Source organism: Rhodnius prolixus, unplaced genomic scaffold, assembly GCF_049639745.1.
Source record: "Rhodnius prolixus isolate KJV_2025 unplaced genomic scaffold, Rpr scaffold_1, whole genome shotgun sequence".
Lineage (NCBI taxonomy): Eukaryota > Metazoa > Arthropoda > Insecta > Hemiptera > Reduviidae > Rhodnius > Rhodnius prolixus.
In genome coordinates, this window is record NW_027411581.1 from 51,529,035 (window position 1) to 51,553,490 (window position 24,456).

Here is a 24,456-nt window from a genome sequence, read left to right on the forward strand (position 1 = left end):
AAAACTATACATACATAGTAACAGACAAACCATCCCTCAACATAAAAACAAACCTCTGCATGATGGCTAATATGGAACCACCATAAGGCCAAGAAAGAAGAAGAAATATATATATATAAAAGATAAATAGCAGACATAAATACTGCCTTCAATTTATTAAGGCGAATTGTGACGGGTACAATATCCAAGAACACTCTTCTAGACAGCAAACCATATTGGTTCTTTAGGGTGTTACTAATTTTGAGAAAGAAAGCAGCTCATCAGTCAATGTTTTATCTTCTAGATGACGTCTTAAGTATGCGCAAAATGAATAAAGTTAACTAAACGGAAATATTCATTCCGTAAACTTAAAAAGTTATTTATTTATTCATTATTCTTAATATATATGTATATATTACATTATTTTATTTTTTTATATTAAGCACGTCAACATCTAAGGTAATTAGCTCCGGAGCCTTTTTCATTGCTCTGTCGGCTTCTGAACAGTGTTCTCTAACTGAGGAAAGTGAGTTATGGTCTTATAAAACAAATAAATCTAAGGGCATGCCAGGCAGCTGGGTTAAACCCGAGATCTCCGCGAAGGAGCGCCCAAGCTAATCCCTTTCCCAGTATATTTGGTTATTACTAGTTTCATCATTTTGGTTTTATTTTTTTCTGGATACAGATTTTGTACCTTTTAAGCAATAAATATTCAAAAAAAATTACTGCTTCAATATAAAATAAAAAAATATTTTAATAATTTCAATTTATTTTTAAAAATAACAATGTACAATAAATAATTCTTTGATAAAATAATCAATATTCAATAATTAAAATAATTAATAGTTGATCCTTATTAAATATAATGTTGTTAGATCTTTGGTAAAGCAAAATCCTATAAATCGCTAACATTGTAGGTGAATGTAACAGTAGTTTGATTAGTCTCATTAAGTTATTCATTTGTATCATTAGCTAATAATTGTTTTTGTACTTGATTTATTATCAATAACATCAATTATATAAAATTAACATCCAAAAATTATTGCTTTAAACATATTCTCCCCTTATATAAGGGTTAAAAGATGGATAGCCATAGTTTGTTGTAAAAATGAAATACTGTATTTACGCAATATTTATTTTTGTTTTAGATATAAAATTGTTTTGTCTATTCTTTCTACAACCTTAAACAAGCCACAGAAAAAATGGAATAGTCAAATTGTTATTTTCAACAATCTGATATCAAACCCATGTCAATATCCACCATTGAAAAATGGATGAAGCTAGCGGCCCCTGTGCATATGTGACGCTATGATCCTGCAAAATTAATGCAAACAAATACTCTATCAGAAAACATAGGCAGTACAACCTGGAAATGGCGTTGTTAAATCACCGCACTGATCCGAACAATAATTGTTTATGTAGGAGAGAGTATAAGTATTAACTTTTATTCCAACATGGTAAAAACACACATTTCCATTTTTTTATTTTTTATTTATATAAGCGAATTCCATTACAAAAAATAAAAAATAAATAAAACGCTTAGGATGGAGTTTATGAAAGTGATCAACTAAATGAACTTAGGATGGAGTGTTAGAGAATCCCAGCAAGTACATGAAGAACAGACCGTTAATGATTCAATTTAAAGAGATTCCGAGGAACGTTGTATTCCGTTAATCAAACTGAAGACGGTCTTGCAAACTGAAGAGTTCGCGGAGTACTGACCCGTTAAAGTTTGAGGCACTCACTAATATTTGAAATAAACTGTCTGGATACCGCATCTAACTATCCAAAAAGCAATAGGATCGTATTTCATACTGAAAATTACAAAAGGACAGTACTAAATTTAAATAAACCAAATAACTTCTCAACAACCACAGCAAGTTCAGGTTCCAATCTGTAAATATAGCCCTATTTTTTTCTCGAAATAATCGAAAAAAAAATACAGAGTAAAGAGTTTGATGCAGACACATTTTTTTCTTACCCAGTTGATCTTGAAGAATAGTATTTATGTGATTAAAGCATTGTCGAATCTTTATCCCTGAAAATAATTATACAAAATCTTTTTTTAAAAAAAAGCAAAAATGCCTAGGTAAAATCCTTTATATAATAAATAATACAAGTACAGACCTTTCCTCTTTTTCTTTTTTTGGATTATTCCAAGGCTGAACATCTCCAGATCCAGCAATAATGTAAAGAATGTTTGTACCTAAGAGGACTCCTACAGAAATCCAAAATACAAGCCTCCACTGCAACAACGTACTCTGAAAATATTTCATTGGGTTATTTCTCATCTTAGAGATTATTTTTAAAGTTGATAAGTTGTAAAATGCATCTAACCTCCGGAGTTAATACTCCAACTAGATAAGGTGTAAGTATGCCGGATACAGCTCCTATACCCATTACTAAAGCACTCAATGAACCAGCATAATTAGGGCTCAGATCTAAGGCGTTCACTTTAAGACTTGGGTAGAAAAATCCCATAAAACCCATTCCAATTATGAAAGAAATAGTTGCAAAACTTCTGTTACATCCAGCGTATGTTGCGCCTACAATGCCGACAGCTGGACCCACTGAAGCTGTAAATTAAGTTATTTATTTAATAGTAAATAATCAATTTGTTTTGGCATAATTTATATATTTCTAATAGAATGAGGAGTGTAATTGGAACAAGGGAGATTATTAGGAAAAGCAAGGATGGAAGTAAAGTATATAGATCTGCTGGCTTTGATCTTGCTTATAGAGCGCAGTCGAAAGTGTTGGGGTGAAGTTCAAGTTGGTAGTTATATAAATCTAAAATTCCTCTCGTTCAACATGGGAGTCTGTCAGACATCGGTCATGAAATCGGACAGTATGGCTTCATTACTAATCTGAAGATATTCTTACTCATTCTCTCTCACTCTATATTATAGATTTTTTCTTTGTCATAAATATATTTTAAATATAATGGAAATGCCTGACTTCAGATATCCGAAAATTCTTGCCCAGTTTGCGATCAGAAAAAAATAAACATTAATTCTAGGTTTAAAATGAACTGTTTCATTCGCATGGAATTCGATTTAATGTGAATGCTGTAAATCTGGACTTTCTAATTAATGGTTTTAAAAATCTCAGGGACATGAAAAACCCATTGAATACTGCGGTATTTTCCTTAATCTTCAAAATCAGACTTTAAAATTGTAATCGCCCTTGATTATAAAAAGCACTCATAGTCTTACAATTATACTGAAGTGGTACTTTAGGTAGAAAAATAGAGATACCTTCTTTCCCAAGAGTTCCTTTAATCGAATTGTCTTGCAAAAATTTATCGAAAAAAGTTGTAGACCAAGACTCATGTAATGGAAATAGAAAGTTTAGTGAAAATATGAAAGCCATTTTTAAGAACATCTCTAAAAAGGAAATAATCACTTCTGGGTAGTTCCGGTGCTGGAATTTACACCTAACTCGAAATCACAGGAATTGAAAATTCCTTTATAATATGTAGAGCACAAAACCATTCAGTTTATTCAAGTGGTCCTTTAGAAAAAAAAACCTAGCTCCTTATCCCTGAAGTGCCTTAATCGATTGTTTCTAGGGAAAATGTTTCCAACAAAAGTCCTAAGCCTTACTTACGACCTGACTGCCTTACTTATTACTTCTTGTTAAGTATAAGTATAATGAGTACAATGCACTCATAATAATTTTTGAGAAATCTCACAAAAGTCAAAAAACTTCCTAGTAAATTGTTACTTTCGGTTGCGTGATATTGAACGCTAGGTTACAGACACGTGTCTAACTTTGTCTAACGAGTTTGTTCAGTACTAAATAACAAGGGATATAAAGCAAAAATATGACTAATTAGGCTATATATCTATCAAGCGACCCGATATCACAGACGAAGTTAGGGCAGTTAGTGCTTTACTTTTCATTCTCATGTAGGCCAGCCGCTACCTCGTACGAACTACACTTCTATAGAGAGCAACTTACACACACTCAAGCACACACTCACACACACGTACATACACTCACAGATAGATAGGACAACTAAACTACTTGAACAAAGCTATGATAACAATAAGTCTGATGAATTTACTTAACGGATTTACTTAACAAAATATTTGGTACATGAATAAACATACATACGCCGCATGGGCCGCAGACAAGAAAAGTCGCAGGTCAGCAAGAGGGAAACTTGGCTTTTCTACAAACTCTCAATCCTCGTCTGTATTCCAGCAAGTCCCAACTCAGAATGCCCGAAAGTCAATAATATACTTTTTCTTCCAATAAAAACCCAGCTGTGTTCATAAACCTAGCAACTAATTCTAGTGCCCAGTTACATTATCCCCCCCTTTGAAGAAAAGTGGACTCCACTTTTCAAGCTCAGGGGAGGTAGTTGACTCCGCAGCTTCTGGTTCACTCCTAGTGCCCCTCCACATGGGCCGCTGAACCTGGAATCTTCCTGGTAGCTCTCTTCGCAGTTGATGCGATGTAGGTGTATCCCATTGGCGAGGATATTGCCACTTCTCGAACTCTAACATCTGGAAAGCTATCGCTCCGAGGGCTCCTCTTGCCCTACCATTTTTCCCGCACAGCTTCCAACGCTACTCCTCCCTTCGGGTCAGGTTTTCAGGGTGAGTTTCTTTCTTCCTAGGTGCCTCGACGATCTCATTGCCTATGTTTGTGGCTTACGTAAGGCAATCTTCAGCCCTATGATCTCCCCTGCTCAAAGATACTCCGCTCTTAGATGGCTGACTGGATTTCTGAGTTGGCCTACCAAAATCTCTCTTTGCTGGTATTCAGCTTGTGGAACATCCATTTTGAGCTTACTCTGTAGATCCTCTCATTTTCCCACGGCCATTTCTCCGTCCACATCCCCACCGCCGCACATGCCCATCCATATACTGCTCATCTGAGCCCGAGTTATCAATACTAATACTTTGGTTTTGTTTCATAAGCTTATATTCAAATAGTTTTGCCGTCAATCATTAGGTATGAGAACCGAATCTGGTAGTTCGCCGTTATTCATCCTCCATGCACTCTCGACGATGCCTCGGCCGCAGATTGATCCTAACCTCCCTAGGAATGGAGTTAGATTCCTGCTCGCTCTCCTGCCCACGTAACAAATAAGGAGACCTTGGGTTTTCTGTTGGATCCCACTCCCCGGAGGTGGGATGCCACGATGAATCTCCCTCTGCCAACGTAGATTCGGAACTTTCGGGGCCGTCTTCTTCCCCCTCTTCCACCGCCTCACCCGGTGTGGATGGTGCTAGGGAGACTCTGGGAGGGGTTTCACTCAAGTCTTCCCACCACCCTTGTTCATTATCCGCCGGGGAATTACTACCTGAGGTGGTTGGTTCCTCTGCAACCCTTGAGGGGTGAGCCTCTACATTTGCTTGCCCACTACCATGGTCCTCTCTGGCCTGATAGGCAGGTTTGAGGCGGTTGGCATGTACCACATATCGACCCCCTGTATTCAGAGCCAATTCATAGTCACAGGGAGGAAGTTGTGCACTTATCTCATGTGGCCCGGTCCACGGTTTATAAAATTTTTTCGCCTGACCTTGTGGTACGGCCGGTTCCAATAAATACACTTTGTCGCCTACGCGAAATACCCGGTCCTTCTTCCCCGCGTCATAGAAACGGGTCCACGACTCTCGGGCTTTAGCCTCACTCCCTTTGGCCTGGGCATACGCCGCAGAGAGCCTCTCTTTTAACTGCATCACATAGTCCTCCACTGACGCCGCCCGTTGCTGCCAAGTATACGGAAAATCAAATGGCATTTCAAAGTCTCGCCCATATAACAAATAATGAGGAGTAAACCCTGTTGACGAATGCACAGTAGAGCGGTACGCCATCACAACAAATGGCACCCATCGATCCCAATTCCGGCCGTCCTTTCGAACAAAGTGGGAAAGAGAGTCAATTAGTGTCCGATGCATACGCTCCACTATCCCATTGCTCTGGGGATGGTAGGCGGTGGTCTGCAGTTTCTTGATGTGCAGCAAGTGGCAGACAGCTTTAAACAAATTGGACAGGAAATTCGTACCTCTATCGGTCAGAACCTGACGAGGGGCCCCATGTCTTAAAATAATATTATGAACAAATGCCCGAGCAGTCTCTTCAGCCGTTTGCGTTCTCATGGGGATAACCTCTGCATACCTTGTGAAATGGTCAACCATAGTAAGGAGGTAGCGGTTTCCCCTACTACTTAGCGGGCACTCCACCACGTCGAGGGAGACCAGCTCGAAAGGATAAGTGGCTTCATTTACCCGGCCCAATGGTACTGCTAATCCACTCGGTGTTTTACGTTCGTTACACGACTGGCAGCTCTTGACGTACAGTTCCACATCTCTGGCCATCTCGGGCCAAAAAAAGTTTTCTTTAATACGAGTTAACGTCCTCTCTATACCGGGATGGCCGGACCAGGGGGTGTCATGATGGGCTTTGATTAAACGAATTCTCTGTTTAGCTGGTACCATTATTCGCCACTGGTCTTCCTGGGCTTTACCATCCGTCCAGTACAAGAGCCCGGATTCGTGAACATAGGTTTTCTCCGGCCAGGACTTCCTGGTTTGGCTACACCAGCGATCTTTAGACTGCTCTTGCCCGAACTGGTCGCTTTTCCCCGTGGCCCACTGCACTTCACCGAACAACTCTGGCTTGGAAGCTGAAGCGACCCTTCGACTTAACCCGTCAGCGTTAAGGTGTTTAATCCCTGGTCTATGTTCCACATCATACACGAATTCGGACAATCTTAGGGACCAACGTGTCAATTTCGCGGAGGGGTCTTTCAGGCTTAGCATCCATTTCAAAGCAGCATGGTCTGTGACGAGTTTAAATTTCCGACCTAAAAGATAGCAACGGAACTGGGTTGTGGCCCAGACCACTGCTAGCAATTCTCTTTCAGTGGTGGAATACTTTTGCTCAGCCGGTGTTAGTTGACGGCTAGCATAAGCCACTGGTCTTTCTTGCCCCGCACACATTTGGGAGAGTACTGCTCCTAGCGCTATCCCCGAAGCGTCGGTCGCTAATATAAAACTGTCCCGAAAATCTGGGTATACTAACACTGATGATGAACACAGTGCACCCTTCAAAGACTCGAACGCAGACTGTTCCTCCTTGCCCCAAGTGAATGCCACATCTTTCTTTAGTAACGAGGTAAGTGGTTGCGCAAGGTCAGCAAACCCCTTTATGAAGCGGCGGTAATACCCCGCAAGACCCAAGAAACTCTTTACTTCTTTCGCAGAGTTTGGGGCGGGATACGAGTTGATGGCGACCAATTTGTTCGGATCTGGCTTTACGCCTTCCGAAGATACAATATGCCCCAAGTACTGCACCTCTCGCTGTGCAAAAGCACACTTCCCAAGATTTGCTTTCAACCCCGCACGCTCCAAGCGATGTAGTACATTACTTAATCGTCGGCAATGTTCTTCGAGAGTAGGACTGTAGATAATTATATCATCCATGTAAACCAGGCACTCCTCCCCTTTGATTTCCGACAATAATTGGTCCATTAATCGTTGAAACGTAGCCGGCGCATTAACCAGACCAAAAGCCATCCGTTTGTACTCAAAATGGCCCCCTATAGTTGAAAAAGCGGTTTTTTCGCAATCCTCTGGGTGGATGGGGATTTGGTGGTAACCACTGGCCAAATCGATAGTGGAAAAGTACCGACTTCTACCCAAGTTCTCCAACGTTTCCGTTATCAGTGGTAAAGGATAGGGGTCTACTTTCGTGATTTTATTAAGCCCTCTAAAATCAGTACAGAAACGGTACTTACACGTGCCATCCCTGCTCTTCTTTGGAACTAATACGATCGGGGCGGACCATGGGCTGCTTGATGGTGCAATTACCCCCTTATCTAGCATTTCGCGGAGATGTTCTTCTACAATTGGTCTCTGATTATAGGGTACCCGGTAGGGACGCTTGATAACGGGGCCTTCCTCTGTTGTCTTAATTCTATGATACACAGGTAACTTGCACCCTTCTGGCCCTGGCTCCACAAAGACTTGTAGATACATTCGTAGCACTTTCATCAATTTACCGCGATCACCCTCGGCCAAGTGGCTTAACTTCCCAATACATTCGACTTCCACTTCTCCCTCTGGGACCACTTCCTGACCCACGGCACCTACCACCTTCGAGTGAGACGATTCGCCTCCTAAGTCCACCCTCTCCGCTGTTGCTACCCACTGACCCTTCCCAACATTCACTTCTGACTCCGTTAGGTTTATCACTTTCACCCAAACCCGGCGGCCTTCAGCCCGGTTTAAACTCCTCGCTATCCTCAAGCCCCCTTCAATCGGCATCAGGGGTTCTAAAAGAATGTCCCCTTCCAGGTCACGGGCTATCTTCCCCTCCACTAAGCATTCGCTGTGACCTGGTATCTTCTGACAGCGTGCTACCTTCACGCCGATCTCGCTTGCACTGCCTTCCCGAGACCTGTTAGGGTGCCTTTCCCTGTTCTCCTGATTGTCCGTCCCATAGGACACTGCTTTCTCCTTGCAGCCATTCTCCACCAGTGCTACTGACGGGTTTCTGGGTTTAATTGTGACCTGACCTCGGCCAGCGTCTACAACCAACCCTAGTTTCCTCATTAGGTCCCAACCCATGAGACCATCCCCGCGAGTGGCTACCGCAGCGATCACAAAGGTGTGGTTCGCCCGGCTCCCCTCTACAAAGAACTCCAGTTCCTGTTCACCTCTAATGGGTACCGAACTCCCCGTAACTCCTGTTGCTTTAATACGGGACTGCTTGACTACCACTCCAGGAATTGCTTGTTTTAAAATGGAAATTTCTGACCCGCTGTCAACAAGTAATTCCAACCGACTCTTTCCTGTAAACACAGGTATTGTTAAACCCTTAGACTTCCCCGTTGCTACACTTGGCACCAGGGCAGGGGCCCTCGGTTTTAACGGGCATTCGACGTCGGGCCATCGGTCGAGCCCTCCGCTTTTGGGTGCGGGCCTGTTCCCTCATAACAAGTCCTGACTTTTGCTAAGGTAGCTCGTCGAGCGCACTCTCGCGCATAGTGTCCTATTTGGCCACAAACAAAACAGGCTGTCTCCCTTTTTGAGGGAGCAGCCTCACTGCGTTGGTTACCCCACCCAAGGCTCTTCCTCCTTCTCAGATCACATGACTTTGCAAAATGTCCCGGTCTCCCACAACGAAAGCACATGCTCCCTGATCGTTGGGGCTCCACTGTTGTCTTCCCTTCTAGACCGGAACTTCCTTGCACAGCCCATATTTCCCGTGGAGAGGTTGACTTCACCCTCACTTGCTCAATACGCGAAGCCCGTGCCACCGCTTCGTGAAACGTTTTCGGGGGATCGTATTGTAGTTGTCGGCTTGGTTCTCCTTTGAGCCCTTTTATATAGGCAGCCATAAGAATTCTTTCAAGCTGAGCCCTAGCCCACCCCGCTTCAGCTACTGATGCCGAGATAGGCAATGTTTCCTCCCCGACTTGCCGACACCGATCTGCAAACTGACGCGCATCTTCCCCCGACAGTTGTTCAAGAGAGTTAAGCTCCAACAGCTTTTGCTCAGGCGTAGCCTCCCCCACAAAGCGAGTTCTAATCACATCAACCATATCCGCAAAGGTCGCCGTGGGTAGCAATAGCTCCGGTCGACAAGCCACACAATCTGCTGCAGCACCTTTTAGTTTAAGACGACATATCATAATTTTATCCGCCTCTGACCACCCGCCTCTTTCGGCCACTAAGGAAAAATTTTGCAGAAATTGGTCAATAGGCCTATCTGATATGTCCCCACTCCAAGGCATGATTAAAGATTGAAGGGAAAGATCTCGCTTAACCCCCCCTTCATTAGAGGATACGCCTGCTGCTTCCCTTTGGGAGTTCATCCAGCGCACCTCCTCTTTCAACCTGTCTACCTCCTCCTTTAGTGCCTTCACCTCTTCCATAATTCCAGAGCACTAATACTAAGGACGGGGAAACGTTACGGGTTTCCGACTATACCCCACACCTGACACCAATGTAGGCCAGCCGCTACCTCGTACGAACTACACTTCTATAGAGAGCAACTTACACACACTCAAGCACACACTCACACACACGTACATACACTCACAGATAGATAGGACAACTAAACTACTTGAACAAAGCTATGATAACAATAAGTCTGATGAATTTACTTAACGGATTTACTTAACAAAATATTTGGTACATGAATAAACATACATACGCCGCATGGGCCGCAGACAAGAAAAGTCGCAGGTCAGCAAGAGGGAAACTTGGCTTTTCTACAAACTCTCAATCCTCGTCTGTATTCCAGCAAGTCCCAACTCAGAATGCCCGAAAGTCAATAATATACTTTTTCTTCCAATAAAAACCCAGCTGTGTTCATAAACCTAGCAACTAATTCTAGTGCCCAGTTACACTCATATTGAGTGAAATCAAAGCCAAGCCCGGGAATTAAATCTAGTACTTTAGGAGTCAAATATGTCTTGGATGTGCATGCCTCAAATCGCAAACAGCTATTGTACTTTTTGAACCTTTCCTTACGTTTGAGATGATCGGGCAAGGAAAAAAACAGAAGAAATAATCCCCAACTTTTTGATAATTAACTCTTTTTTCTTTCAAGTTAATGTGAAGTTGAATTGTGTTCCAATTGAAGGCTATAGTACTTAGAGTTTGCGTTTTGTGATTTAAGTCAGTCAGTTGTAATATCAATATATTTTTATAAAGTGAAAAATGTAACAAAATTATCCCGACAGAATTTTTTTTAAATTACAATAATTTAACAACTTTCCTTGGAAGTAAGGACGTCAAAGGAATAAAGTAAAAGTTATTGGAGGCATTTTATTCCAATCAATTCAGACCGCCCCTTTATCTCTATATAAAGCTAATGTGAAGCCTTTAAATAATTATTTTTATTTAAGTCAAATTTTTATTAACAGTCAAATCATTAAACTTATGTAAAAATTCATTAACACACACTTCTACGATTTCTTTATGCGTAATATCACTCTTTACTGTAAGCCTATCAAGATCCTGCAATATTCAGACTTGGTAATTAATAATATTGGCTATATTTTCGTAATATTTGGAAACATACTTGCAAGAACTATACAAACTATAAAAAGCTGTGTCCTAGGGATCATTCATTTCTTGCATAATTAAGTTCCAACCATTGTATGACAAACACCGCAATAGCATAGTTGAATTAGTGTAATTTGTAATACATTGTATCTCTTAAATTTAAAAAAAAAATGTTATACTATAAATATATATAATTTTAATTAAACAAAAACGATATATATAACAAAGGAGGCCCTCACCTACAGTTGTAAAAATCTTCCTTGTTGTAGTTCTGCCGAAGAACTGTTTTCGGAGGATCCAGTCGACAAAATACCCCGAGAAAATGGCCACTATCCACATCAATAAATATGGTAAAGATAGCAACAGCCCGTTCTACAGGAATTCATTTAGTAGTTATTAATTTTACTTAATTATTTTAGTTTAAAATGTATGATAGAACAAGTGTTTACTCACTTCTGTAATAGTAAAATGCATAACACTCTTCATATATTTTGGCAAATCGGTGATGATGGTAAACAAGCCCCAGTCATGACCAATTTGTCCAATAATTAGTGCCCACAAAGGTATCGAAGTCAAGATGTCTTTCCATGGTGTAGAATCGCGCGACTCCTGTAGCAGAATAAATCTTGCTTTATTGATATTTCAGGAAGTTAAATACACAATTGGTACTTAATACTAAAAACCATTATTTATACCTTATTAATATTAACAGATTGCGAATATTGTCGTAAATATTTAGCTTCATGATCACTAAGGGAAGGATGTTCAAGAGGAGTGCTGTACGCAAGGAAGTACCAAATAGAAAGCCATCCTAATCCAAGTATTCCATACACATAAAATACAACCGGCCAGCCTGCATGAAATTGTCCAAGCATCACACCAGTCAAACTCATTGATATTACATTTCCAAAGTTTGCACCTGCAATTACCGGAATATTTGAAAATTTAAACAAATCCCTGTTCGAGGTGATATACATATTCGGGTTATTCACAAATATGACAAACATTTTCAGTCATCATTAAAAAAAAAAGAAAATTTTTTTGCGGTTTAATATGAGGACTATTGGTTTGCAGTTGGTAGGCTACATTTTATCAAATTTTCTGCTTTTTAAGAATGTGTATTATTTTTTTCTTAATCTTTATTGCTTTAACAACTGCGACACGTCGAGGAAGCCATTTCAGATGTTTTTCTGATATGAGTTCAAACTGGACAAAGCGCTACTGAGACAGCTCGAAAAATAGTGCTGCTTAGTGCAGCAATGGTGTTAGTGAAGTAACAGAAATTTCATTCTAAGAAATTTGGATCGTGGAAGTAGCTAATTTATCGTTCGGCCCAAATATTAGAAGTAGATACTTTAAGAACCATCGTGGAAGCTGACTCACCTTAAACGGTTGGGGAATTGCGAAGCAACGGGAAGTTAGCCTCACTGCTACTTAATGGTGAAACAAACTTGAAACAGGAGTTACCATATGATTTAAACAATCGGCAAAATGATCGCTTTTGGAATTTTTTTCTTTACTGCTTTTGCGCATCAAAAATGGTTTACTTTGGAACGAATCGTGATTTGTGATAAAAAGTAGATCATACACAACAATTAGAAAACGTTCAGAACAGTGGTTAGGCAAGGCTAAACCCCTATTCCCAGAAGCAAAAACCATGGTAGTTGTCGGCGGCTAGTGCCATTTGTTACTCATTTTTCAAAACCGATAAAATCTCAATGCAGAGATGAATTCAAGAAATTGACAAAATTGTGCGAAAATTACCCCAAGAACAGATGACATTAGTCAATAATAAGGTCCGATCCTATTACTTCATTCGTTTTACAAATCACCGTTTGAAAATTAAATAAATTGGAGATGAAAGTTCTACATTCTCCATAGACCTTTTGCCAACAGATTACCACTTATTCAAGCATCTAGATAACTTTCTTATTGATCTAACGTAGACCACAGAGGAGCAAGCAAAAAAACATTCTCCTAGTCCTTGAATCTTGAGAATTCAACATAGTGACAGTTATTAATGATGAGTTAAATCGATTTGCTTCTTCTTGGCGAGAATGTGCTGACGGTAATAGCGCTTGTTCAGATCAAATTGAACGCTTGTTATTAGAGTTATACAATATGCTCACAAAGGAGTGGCTTTGGATAGTGTAGGCTTTCTTTATCCTAAGATGGATAATAATAATAATGAGTAAAGCAAACATGCCAAAGCAATCACGAAGGCAAGACATTTTCCGAGCTATCCGAGTTTTATTATATTCGAATTAGGAAAACTTCTATGGTTTTAAAAAGCTGTGGAATAAACCGGAACAGAAAGTAAGTGCGAAGTTTAATAAAATTCTAATAATATACATTAATTGGTATTAATATTTCAGTAGTTAATCAAAAGCCATGGATTGAAGAAGATTATATGAGCTGACTAAAGTATGGATTTGTTGCAATGCGATAATATGCAGCAGATCTCTACTGCTAAGTACTTTCTTTTTTACTGTGATTCTTTTTACTGTTTAATCTTACAACTGATGGCATTACATAAAATTACCTTAAGTCTCGTAAATAAAGCCTCATAAATTCAAAGGAAAAAAAATATATTTCTCTAGATCTAAAGAAATATTTGTAAAATAAAATAAAATGATATTATTTATAATTAATTATTTAATGATATTGAAAGTTCATAGAGACCTCAAATAATAATATTTGTGTCAGTAGAGGTAATTTTTGAGGTCTCTAAGAGATATTTTCAAATTACCAGCAAATATGAAACTTCCAAGGCGGCCTCGTTCCTCTGTTGGAACCCAATTAGCTGCCAAAACATGCAACGATGGATAGATTACACCCTTAAATAAAACATCCAAAGTAAATATTTCTTAATTAAAACATAGATAAAAACATTCGACTCTGGTTTCTCTTTAGATCGTAAAAAAATTAAGAGATAATTTCTCCTTAAATGGATTAAAAATAAAAATCCTTAAAATGGATTTCTCCTTTTGCTAGAAGGAAAATGGTTTCAAAATTTATACAAGTAAGAAATGGGGACAGAAAATAGGTGGACCAAAAAGTATTTTCCTTCTAACAGTAAATTGACATCAAAGAAAACTGATTGTAAAAATTATTTTTTGAACAAGGTAAATGAAATTCATGACTATGAAAATTCAGTAATTTATGGAATACCAAGCAAAATTAAATTTCTTAACAGTCAGCTAAATTAGAAAAACGTTTACTTAAGTTCTTAAAATCGGTAACTTCAGCAAATTTTCAGCTCAAATTATAAATCAAAATCAGCTATAATTAATTTTAAAAGTTTTCGAATCTAAGAAACTAGGATTTTTAAGTTATTAAGAGTTCTCTGTTTATACACATATATTAATATATATACAACATATTAATATCAATATAATGTTATATACAATATATTAATATCCCCTAATAATACGTATTTTCTAACGGCCCCGCGGTTAGCTTTAATTTTTATTTTATTTGATCGTTTGAGACGCCAGTATATTCTGAGGAGTATAGAAGGCAATACTTCTTCAAAGAAAGATTCTAAATATTACTTTTAATCTGCTACAAACGTGGTGCCGTACTTAACTTTATTCTTAGTTTATTTTTTCAAAATGTATTTTGGATATTTAGCTTCCATTGCGTGGTTTTTCCTGTAGTAGTTTGAATAATGTGATGTTTTGGCACGTTCACCTGTAAATTATGAAGCTTTTCCGGTTAATTAGATAACTACTAGAGGATTTTACGTTATAATTTTCAGTACAGAAAAAAGATATTAACCCTGTTGTCAATTACGTCAATTTCATAAATATTATCAACGCAATGGATTTACAACTGTGACTTGAATCACACTGCTATATTCACGGCTAACCCATCTGCATAAAGAACCTTTATCACTTGGTTTAAAATTATTCTTCAAGCAAAACCTGCTTCAATAAGTAGTGAACTTCTATTAATTATTCGATTTTTCCAGAGCTACTGCTAATCTATTCATCGACATTGCACAGTTACCATCCTATTTTTTGTTAAATCAGTTGAACAATCAAAAATCAATTATGTGAAAATTTAAAAAATCGGGAGTTCTAGATGCCGGTCGATAGACTGTTAGGCCATATGATTTCATGTTTATAGACCATAAATCTATAAATTAATGAGGTAGAACGTGGCTCTCTAGAAAATAAAAGTATGAACCAATTTTAATGGAAATTAAAATGATAATTTAAAAAAAAAACTTGTTGAAGCATTCGCGAAATACTGGAGAAAAATTAAAATTTGAGAAGCCGCAATTGCGGTGATGGATCTTGACCGAAAACTTAGCATCTGTAAGCTCATCAATCAAAACAATTTTGGTGGAAATTAGTCTCTATCTTGCTGTAGTGAATACAAATAAACAAGAACATCGAGTTTTGCATAATAAAAAACAGTCCTATCCTTTCTGAACCATTATTTACTTAAACTGTTCAAACCTGTCCAAGGCCCATTACAACTCGCACAGCCATGAAAGCCGCAGAACCTCCAGTCCTTGCCGCCAGCGGAGTGATGAGGGTTCCAATGGAACTGATAGCCAAGCCTATTCCAAGTATCAATTTTCCTCCAAATTTGTCAGCCAGAATACCTCCAGGTACTTGTGTGATAACATAACCCCAGAAGAAAGAACTCAATATTAGACCCTGAGTAGATTCGCTCCAATGAAATTCTCCACCTTCCTAGGACAGGAATCGTTCCTAGAATTTTATCAATGTAATTTGTATCCAGAAATAGTTCAAAACCAAATTTTTTTTTTTTCACTGATAATAAAACAGTGCAATAAACCTGTTCCATATTATTAACCTCTTTTTTATTATTATTACTTCATTTATTTCATTTTCTGGATAGATCGAAAGCGTTTGATGATTATTAAGTTTAATTGTGACTTTTTTTTATCATTACATAAGTTTTTTGTGTACAAAGTTTAGCTTGTCTTTAAAGGTCTCTAAAGCATGAGTAAATGTCGATTTCAGTCTGGGGCCATTGGTCTAGTTTTTTGCCCATGAGTAACCTACGTTAGCGCTTTTGCTAGATAATTGTGCATATTATTGAGTTTAATTCCTGGACAGAAAGACTGACGAAATTCCAACTTATTGAATGCATTTTTTTCATTGACTTCTATTTTCCATTACTTTGCACCCCTGTTTATTAATAAGGAAATGTCTTTGGAAGTAGATAGAAGCAGTGATATTAGTGGGTTGGAAAGAGAAATTCAGGTCAGAAATGCACTTACGGCCGGCCACTCCATCAAGCCAAAGAAAATCAGCTGATTACAAAATCAGAGCATCGATACCATGTAGCACTTCAGTAACTTGACAAATTGAATAGTTCAATAGTTTATATAAATTTATCTTCATTTATTAATAAAGAAATTTGTTCATTATTGTTTTGAATGGAATATCATCTTCAAGGTAAGTGGCGATTTTACTATATAGCTACCTTTGCTAGATGTGCAGTTGAGTTTGAAGTGTCATAGGGACAAGCATCTGGATCATAATGGCCCGGCTTGGCAATGTGTTGTGGAACAACCATCTCTGTGATGACCAGACCGAGGCAAAATCTCATTATGTACGTTAATGCTAGTCCAGCAAAGCACAGTATGCTCATCACGTACCTTTGAGGTGGGCATGCTGGAAAAAACAAAACTGATTTTGAAATTATCTACTTAAACATGATTTTTTTTAAGCTATAAAATAAAAAAAAGTTGTTGATGGTCATTAATAATTGCTTTATTCTTACGACCCTGCGTGTTTCACGGAACGATCCAACACAAAAGGGGTTCAGTTAGTACGGTGCTAAGTGGGGATACCTCGTTAAGTCTAGGGAAACTGGCCAAATCCTTTTAGACGTTTATTTTTTAAATTTGGGGTTTGAATGAATTATTTGAATTAGGAGACTGAGAAGTGGGAAGTAAAAGAAAAATCGAGTGTAATCAGACATAGATTTATTTTTTCTTTCTAGTCGATATAGAAAGTAAATTTTTCCTAATTCTTTTTTAGGAATTAGGATTAAATGTAACTGACAATTCGAGAAAATCAGCCAGAAAACATTTGTTCTTATTAAATAATTATAATTTTGATTTAATTCCTGATTATTTATTTCTTGAATTTCCTTTGCTCAGGCAACATGCTAGCGTTGATATTTTTACTAAATTTGTTAAAAATGGAATTTTGACAAAACTAAAAAGGAATACTATTAGTTATGACTTATTCACATCTTTTCATCTCAAGGTTGTTATTAAAATAAGAATGTCTGTCATTACCGTCCTCTATCTACTGTTGTTTATATATAAGTATAAAATATGCATGATTTTCATCACGTCTTTTGTAATAGATATTTCTTGTTTTCTGTTTATTCGAAGAATTTATTGCAGTTGTGAAATTTTGGGAAACTAAGATATTTGATGTTTTCCTTGGGTTTTTTTGTGCTTCAGTATTAAATCATAATGGACATCACGCCTTATATTGAATGTGCTACTTGCAACCTTGAAAGCAGTTTTTTCGACACAATGTAACGATTTTTCCTGATCAAAAGAAAGAAACAAAACAAAACAGTGAACTGAATTTGTATATAAATATAGTTGTCTGTTTCAGATATTATTAAGGAGCTATTGTGAACTTGTCAAATTTTCAATCTCGAATTTTAGCAGGAAATTTTTTAATTTTAAAAATTATAGGAGATTCAAATTATAAATTTCATTTTAGGATTCTAACAGACAGTTAGCGATTAAAATCCTTTAATTAATACCTGATTGAGGAGTCCTAATTATTATTATTATTATTTGAAATTTTTTAAAAAAGTCTACAATTTCATGTTTCTTTAAGCATGGTACACTCAATGTTCACATGATGATCTTCATTCATTATCATTGAGAAATAAAATTAAGGCCATTTTTGGAGAAAGGGGATTATCTTATAAAATGATATTTGCCTGAAACATATGAATCCTTCACTTATAAAATATTAAAGAGGATTTAATGAGTTATAAAATTATGAGTTTAAATAAAATGGAGTGATCTTGGATAATAAATTTCTTGTTGGCTACATCTCAAACAAAAGCTTTAACACTTTTACTTTCACATGGGCCACAGATAAGGTAATTAATGTCTTCAAGTCAAATTTTCTAAATCTAGTTTATTCTGAAAATATCTTTTTTGAGAGCCTTGAGTTTACAAAGTGGTTTCTAGAGAAAGTTACGGGAACAATATATCCAAAAACGAAAAATCAGTGAAGAAATTAAGAGATTTATCTAAAAAAAAAATTCAAAAAACATTCACTGTCACACAAAAATAGTATAGTTATTTAAACAGAACTTTTTTTCATTGCCAAATCAATCATCTTAAACCTAAACCGCACATTATTACACAAAAAAAAGGTCCGTGTATATTAATCAAAATGCCTAAGTGATATATTTTATTCATGCACGTCTTGTCTTTCCGTAGATGTGGCCTCCGTTACTTCATACTTCTCATCAGTACATCTCACACGAGCTCAATTCTCAGCTCGTGTGCCCGGCTGATATAATCCACAACCATTAGTTGGAGATTGTGAACGTTCAGGCTTCTTAATGCAAAACGTTCTAATGAACAGAAAATGCATTAGCGTGCTTAAAAAACAGTTATTAAAAGCTTATAAAAGATTTTTTCGTGTGTTGAAAAATCTGTTAGATGGACTCTACTTTAGACTAATAGGAAGATAAGACATTGCTTAGTAACTCAACAGACATCAGCAATATATCTTTTTTTTATAGAAAAATTAATTTAAATAAATTAATTTTAACTAAGTTAATTTCATCAAAAGAAATCTTTGCGAGAGAAAGAGACGTAAATCAGCAAGTAAGTGTCTCTGAAACATTTTATGTTCATTTAATTCTCACAACATACATCTTTCCCCACAAACTCTAATGGCAAGATTTGTAGATGATACCGCTTTCCTAACGAGACTCACAGACCATTCTGCAGTGTCTATTTACTTATAGTCACTGGAATGGAGAACTAAAGTCAACAGTCCGAAATTTACACACGTACATTCATATTACATAAACACACCTGCCAGACAATCTACTTTAACCGACCACGTTTACACAGTAGACTGTGACTCGCTACCTAGGTCTTTACTTAAACCTTCGCCTCACTTGGGACCCCCAATAGACTTAAAAGACCAGCCTTAAACAAAGATTTAGACAACTGATACGATTACAGGACGGAAAACAAAAAAATTGTATTCATTTTCAAGACCACAATTAGACCTATACTCGTATGGTGGCTATGTGGTTATGAAGTTTGAGTATGCGCTAAACCTTCTAACCTTTAAAGAACCCAGACTTACCTGTCTGAACATTACTGACGCAACTTGCTACGTTTCAATCGTTACAAAACTCACCGACCTTGACTACCTTCTATTACTCGCATAAATAAAACCAAAAAATTCCACAAAACATTAGTACTACTTAACTCTCACATAGCAGTTTAAGCACACCAAGGAACTTAGCAAGAAGAACGAAAGGAAGAGGCTTCAGGATCTCCTTGGCAAGAGAACCATCTCGACGCTGTTGTACAATCATGAGTGGGTTCTTCTCTCACGTCACCCGTTTCAACACCTTACTTATGTGCTATTTCAATTATTTTAATAAAAAAAAAAAAAGAAAAAGAAAAAAACTGATAAGGAGTAGAGATTTTAAGAATTTGTTCCATAATGTCTTTGACGGAAATGAGTAATTGTAATGTAAAGTAGGTTTTTGTTCCTTTTTTTTCCCAACTTGCATTCAAAACGTTACTGATAACAATTATTGCAAAATACTTAATACACTTCACATCCTTATATTTTTTTAATTAAATGGGTAAATAAAAATAACTTTTGAAATATTAATTTAACTATCTCTTTTATCATATTTAATAATTATTAAAAATTATATCTACCTTCAACATTTAAAAAAAAAAAAAAAAAAAAAAAATTAAATACCTCCACTTTTAAGAAATTACTCCTTACCCGAGTGAAAATTCTAAACCATAACATGCAAACTTAATTTATAGAATGTTTACGAAATTAAAAAATACCGAAGACAGCAACATTAGGCCAACAACCCATGAACAGTCTTTGTGAAAACTGAAAATTCGTTATTAATATATTTGGAATGTTTTTACTTGCGAGGTTTGTTTTTGATTTAATTATTTCATTTTGTTTTTATTTGTAGTTTTTTAAATTATTTATTAATTTTATTTCTATTATTATTTATTTGTTATTTTAAGTTGCTACCCCAGTTGCTATTATTATCTTTATTATAATATTTAATATTATGATTATTATTTTAACATTTCAATCTTTTGTAAGCTAATTTATTGTGTAACATAGAACCCCTGTAATTTGTATAATTAATTATAATAATGTATAATTATTTAAAATATTATCTATCTATCCACACTACTCTATGTGTAACGAGAATGACCAATTCGTAAAAATCACATTTCCATATTCTGAGTATTTCCAAACCAATATTTCTGTTAAAAACTGAAAATCTAAAATCAGTCCGAGTCCCAAACTCTTCTCCTTCTAAGAGGTAAGAGAAAGTGAAAAGTTGGGTATTAAAATAAAAATCTGATCTTTTTAAAGTAAGTTTTACTTAAAACATAAAATACTGGTGCAAATTCTACTTTTTAGAATACCTTAGTGAGTTCACTCTAGGAATGTAATATACTTTTGAAGTTTCATTAATTGTTTTATGAAACATCTCCTTTTCGAATATGAGCGCAGGTGGGTTTTTGCATGTTTAGCAAAAAAACAAAAAAAAAAAAAAAAAACGAAACATGTTGGTAACGTTTTGCATGAAATTAAAAGCTGTTGATAACTAGATTTGATAGACCAATATCGGTTGAATCAAAATCCTTTCACCGAAATTGAAATTTCAATGATTGGGTTTTCACTTTCTGATAATAATTATTCGTTATGCGGTAACGAACTCCTGCTTGCTTTGAGGTGACAGTGAACTTTCTTTTAGCTCTTCTAGGTAGGTTTTTGTTCTGCGCTTTTCGCCAGAAATAAGGTTTTGGAGTTTGTCTGAGCACGAAAACTGGTTTCTACCAATTGTTCTGTATCTGTTGTGGAAGAGAACAAAAATTTGTTTTGATAATCTCAGGAGTCCCATAAATGAAAATTTTATATAAATTCTTAAGAATACTTGTAAACAATTTTTGGGAGATAACAATTTTTAAGAGAGCCTAATCTAAACAAAAAATCTTACAAATATATTTAACATACATCCACACCTTGTCTGAAAATTATACGTATGTATGTATGGAATAATTAAAAAACACAAGACTTACTTAATATCATATCTTTCCCTCTCTAATATAGACTGGCCAATCAATGTACAAGTTTTCAAAGTGTAGTTGACAGCACGAAAAGAAATTTATCAAGGACAGCCTACCCTGGGTCTTGCTGAGCTACTAATCTACTGAATCTCACCTGGTTTTGTACAATGTAGTTATAAAACTCCCTTCTCTTAAAACTTGTCCGGTAAGAGCATTCTTATATCGCAATCAGCGCACATCAGCAAAATTTCTCTTCGATCCCCTCCATCACTAAAACATTTATTTAAAGAGCCAGTAAATTAAGTTGATTAAAGCGACATCGTAGTACGTCATTAATTTGTTTTTTATAGTTTATTTTTCCAAATATGACATGTCTACCATTTTATTAAAGTATTTCCTATAAATAAAATATTTCTACAATCTGTAATTACTACAATTGGCAAAGAAATGATAATAATAACACAATTGATGATAAAAAATTTCGGATGCCACGGTAGCCGAACGGTTCGCGGCGAGACCTGCAAAGCTAAGAAACATTGAGTACTGGGTTCGATACACAGTGTAGGCCTTGGATTTTATTTAATGTTTAATACGAGAACTAGGTAGTAAAGTGTGTTTTGCTGATTACCTCCGTCCACGATACCTAATCGGTAGTTGGACGTAAAGCCTGCCTAAATAGGCATTAGACCAAACTATTTTATTGTGTGCTGTTATTTTAAAGCGAGTCAGTGACTCCCTTGTTCATTGTTTGGTCTAAGACAATTTTAACATGCTTCTGAGATATCCTCAGTATATCCTAGTTTGACGGTGTTAGTCTAAGGAGTGATAACTTGGACTTGAAAAACTGGCCTTACAAAACTGTTGTGCTGCGGAGATGTAAGATAAAGATAATAAATTCTAGAGTCGTAATTTTTTCAGACATTTTGGCGGCTCTACTGGGTATCAAGTATTACAAAGTTAATTCAAAGGGTGTGATACTGTCTAGGATATACATATTGATGAGACTTGGCACTTATCGCCTGGGAGTCCGGGCAGTCAGGAGATTAGCGTTTGAGAAAGCAATAAGCCGGTCCGCGTACTTACCCCATCAGCCAATGGGGGTTGGTAGCGATTGGTAGGGGAAAAAAATGGCCACAGGCGAAAAAAATGCATTATTAGTCACTTTCTTAAGTGATGCGGCTGACTCCATCAAGACTGGGAGTTCATTCGGACGATCGTAAGCCTCTTGAAGGGCCACTGCACCCATTCATGGATGCATTACTATGATCTGTCAACCGAAATTCTTTGTAGGTTTGACAGAAACAAAATAGAAACGACATTATACACTGACTATTTTCTGACAGTGTGAAGGGCGTTTAAAGCTGAGAGTTCGGCGCTAAAATCTCGTGCCACAAGCTTAAGCCAAAGTCTCTCTCCATACTCTTACGTCTAATCAAACCTACAAATTGAAAAAGTGTTCAATCTTAAAACAGCCTCAGCAAATCCTTAGTTGCAGTGGAATGAGCTGACTAGTCATCATCCATGGCATCTAATCATATCTAAACTTACAATCAAACTTTAGATTAATGAACTAAATGAATGCAGACAACTGATGCATTTAAATTTATACTTAAATATAGAAGCCATTTCTTAGAGCTAAACTTTCCTAAATAATGTATATAGTCTACGAAATGTTGAAATTTGTTGTTGCATATTATTGTACAACTTACTTTTTCATTCAAAATTATGAAGGTATAATTTTTCATACCCCGTCGGGGTGCGCCTATGGCTATCCTTAAGCCAACATTTTAATTATTGGTGTAAACCTATAATTTACCTTTGGATGGTTAGTATCGTAATCAATCATGATTTTCTTCAGTCAGTGTACATTTCCAAAATCTATTTCTTGACTTTCTAAATTTGAAGCTCATCAATGAAAGAATGGCTTCCTTGATCTTATCTTCTCCATCATAGGCGTTCGAAATATCTGTTGATCAGATTACATCCATCTTACCATTAAATTAAATTAATCCTTCTCTTTAAATCATAGTTGCAATTATTGCCATTGTTACATTAGTAAGCATTAGAGTAGCAGTTAGCAAAATCTGGTTTCAATAAGCTTTAAAGTTTAAAAAATGCAATTAGATATCATGCAGTCATATTTTTCAAATTCTAATTTCCATCCACAGAAAACATTATTTTCGATATTATTAAATTTTTTAGCGTTGTTGTGGATCGTATTTGACAACTCGGGCCTGTATTAGTATTTCTCCTAGTTCCGGCCCAGATTGGTCATTTTTTCACTCTTATGGGCTTAGGAGAATTTTTTTTCTTTTACAGACAATGTCCATCATTAGACGGTGAGAAGAAGGGGCTCTTAAGAGAAAAATCTTGGACAAACAGCTGGACCGTGAAACGATTGCACAATAATTCTCAAAAGTGCCACATTTAAAGTTCAACTAGAGGAAAAATCGCTTAAAAGCAAGGACATTTTTTAAACCGCGATCAAAGAAGAAAGGTACATAGGTAGTGAAAGGAAACTGCTCTTTATCAATAAAGTATCCATTTCGAAGTTTGAAAAGCGCATAGTTAGAGAGTGTGGCGTGCAAAATACTTTGGACAGTGAGTTTAATTTAAAAAAAAAATAATTCGACAGCTTTGTAATTCTAAATCAGTATACATTCAAAAATTATTCTGGAGGCCACTAAAAAATTTAAAAAACGATGTTAGCTCAATTAGAAAATGAATGTTTCACTTTTAGATAATTACTCTTTTGTAATTACAATGTTTGAACTCTCCAACTGATTTAATTATTTATTTTTCTAATATCCTACATTATTCAATTTTTAAGAATTCAAAATAAACTCTAAAACCTAATTTTAAAAATGTAAATCAATTTAAAATAACCATAAGATTAGTTAGACATTCTAAAATAATAGTTTCCGTCAGAAAAATTTTAACAATTTGCTTGACTCAATTTGTGACTCTTGTAACTCTTTGCTTGACTCTATGTTTGAATAAAAGAAATGATAAAATAAACCTTGCTTAATTTTAGGCATCAGTGTTTAAAAACATTATATAATACTGTTGGATGATCATGAAGTCAGATTTTTAGACATCTGAACTTCA

The 24,456-nt window shown here is 36.4% G+C and overlaps 1 protein-coding gene across 4 annotated transcripts; it reads right to left on the minus strand.

The window, feature by feature from the left end:
• Window positions 1–728: 728 nt before the first annotated feature.
• LOC141449390 (putative inorganic phosphate cotransporter) lies at window positions 729–21,521 on the minus strand. 4 transcript variants are annotated; one of them, XM_074118814.1, is made up of 11 exons: window positions 21,361–21,512; window positions 16,482–16,687; window positions 15,482–15,721; window positions 13,765–13,852; window positions 11,711–11,934; window positions 11,469–11,624; window positions 11,255–11,387; window positions 2,317–2,555; window positions 2,107–2,240; window positions 1,961–2,017; window positions 729–1,293 (listed from the first exon to the last, which is right to left on the minus strand). In XM_074118814.1, the coding sequence occupies exons 1-10, from the start codon at window positions 21,368–21,370 to the stop codon at window positions 1,993–1,995; spliced, it is 1,455 nt and encodes a 484-aa protein (XP_073974915.1). In that variant the 5' UTR covers window positions 21,371–21,512; the 3' UTR covers window positions 729–1,293; window positions 1,961–1,992. The 4 variants fall into 4 exon arrangements, with proteins under 4 accessions (XP_073974915.1, XP_073974925.1, XP_073974906.1 ...); XM_074118824.1 differs by lacking the exon at window positions 1,961–2,017 and having other exon boundaries at window positions 16,482–16,672; window positions 21,361–21,521; XM_074118805.1 differs by lacking the exon at window positions 1,961–2,017 and having other exon boundaries at window positions 21,361–21,513.
• Between the last annotated feature and the right edge of the window lie 2,935 nt (window positions 21,522–24,456).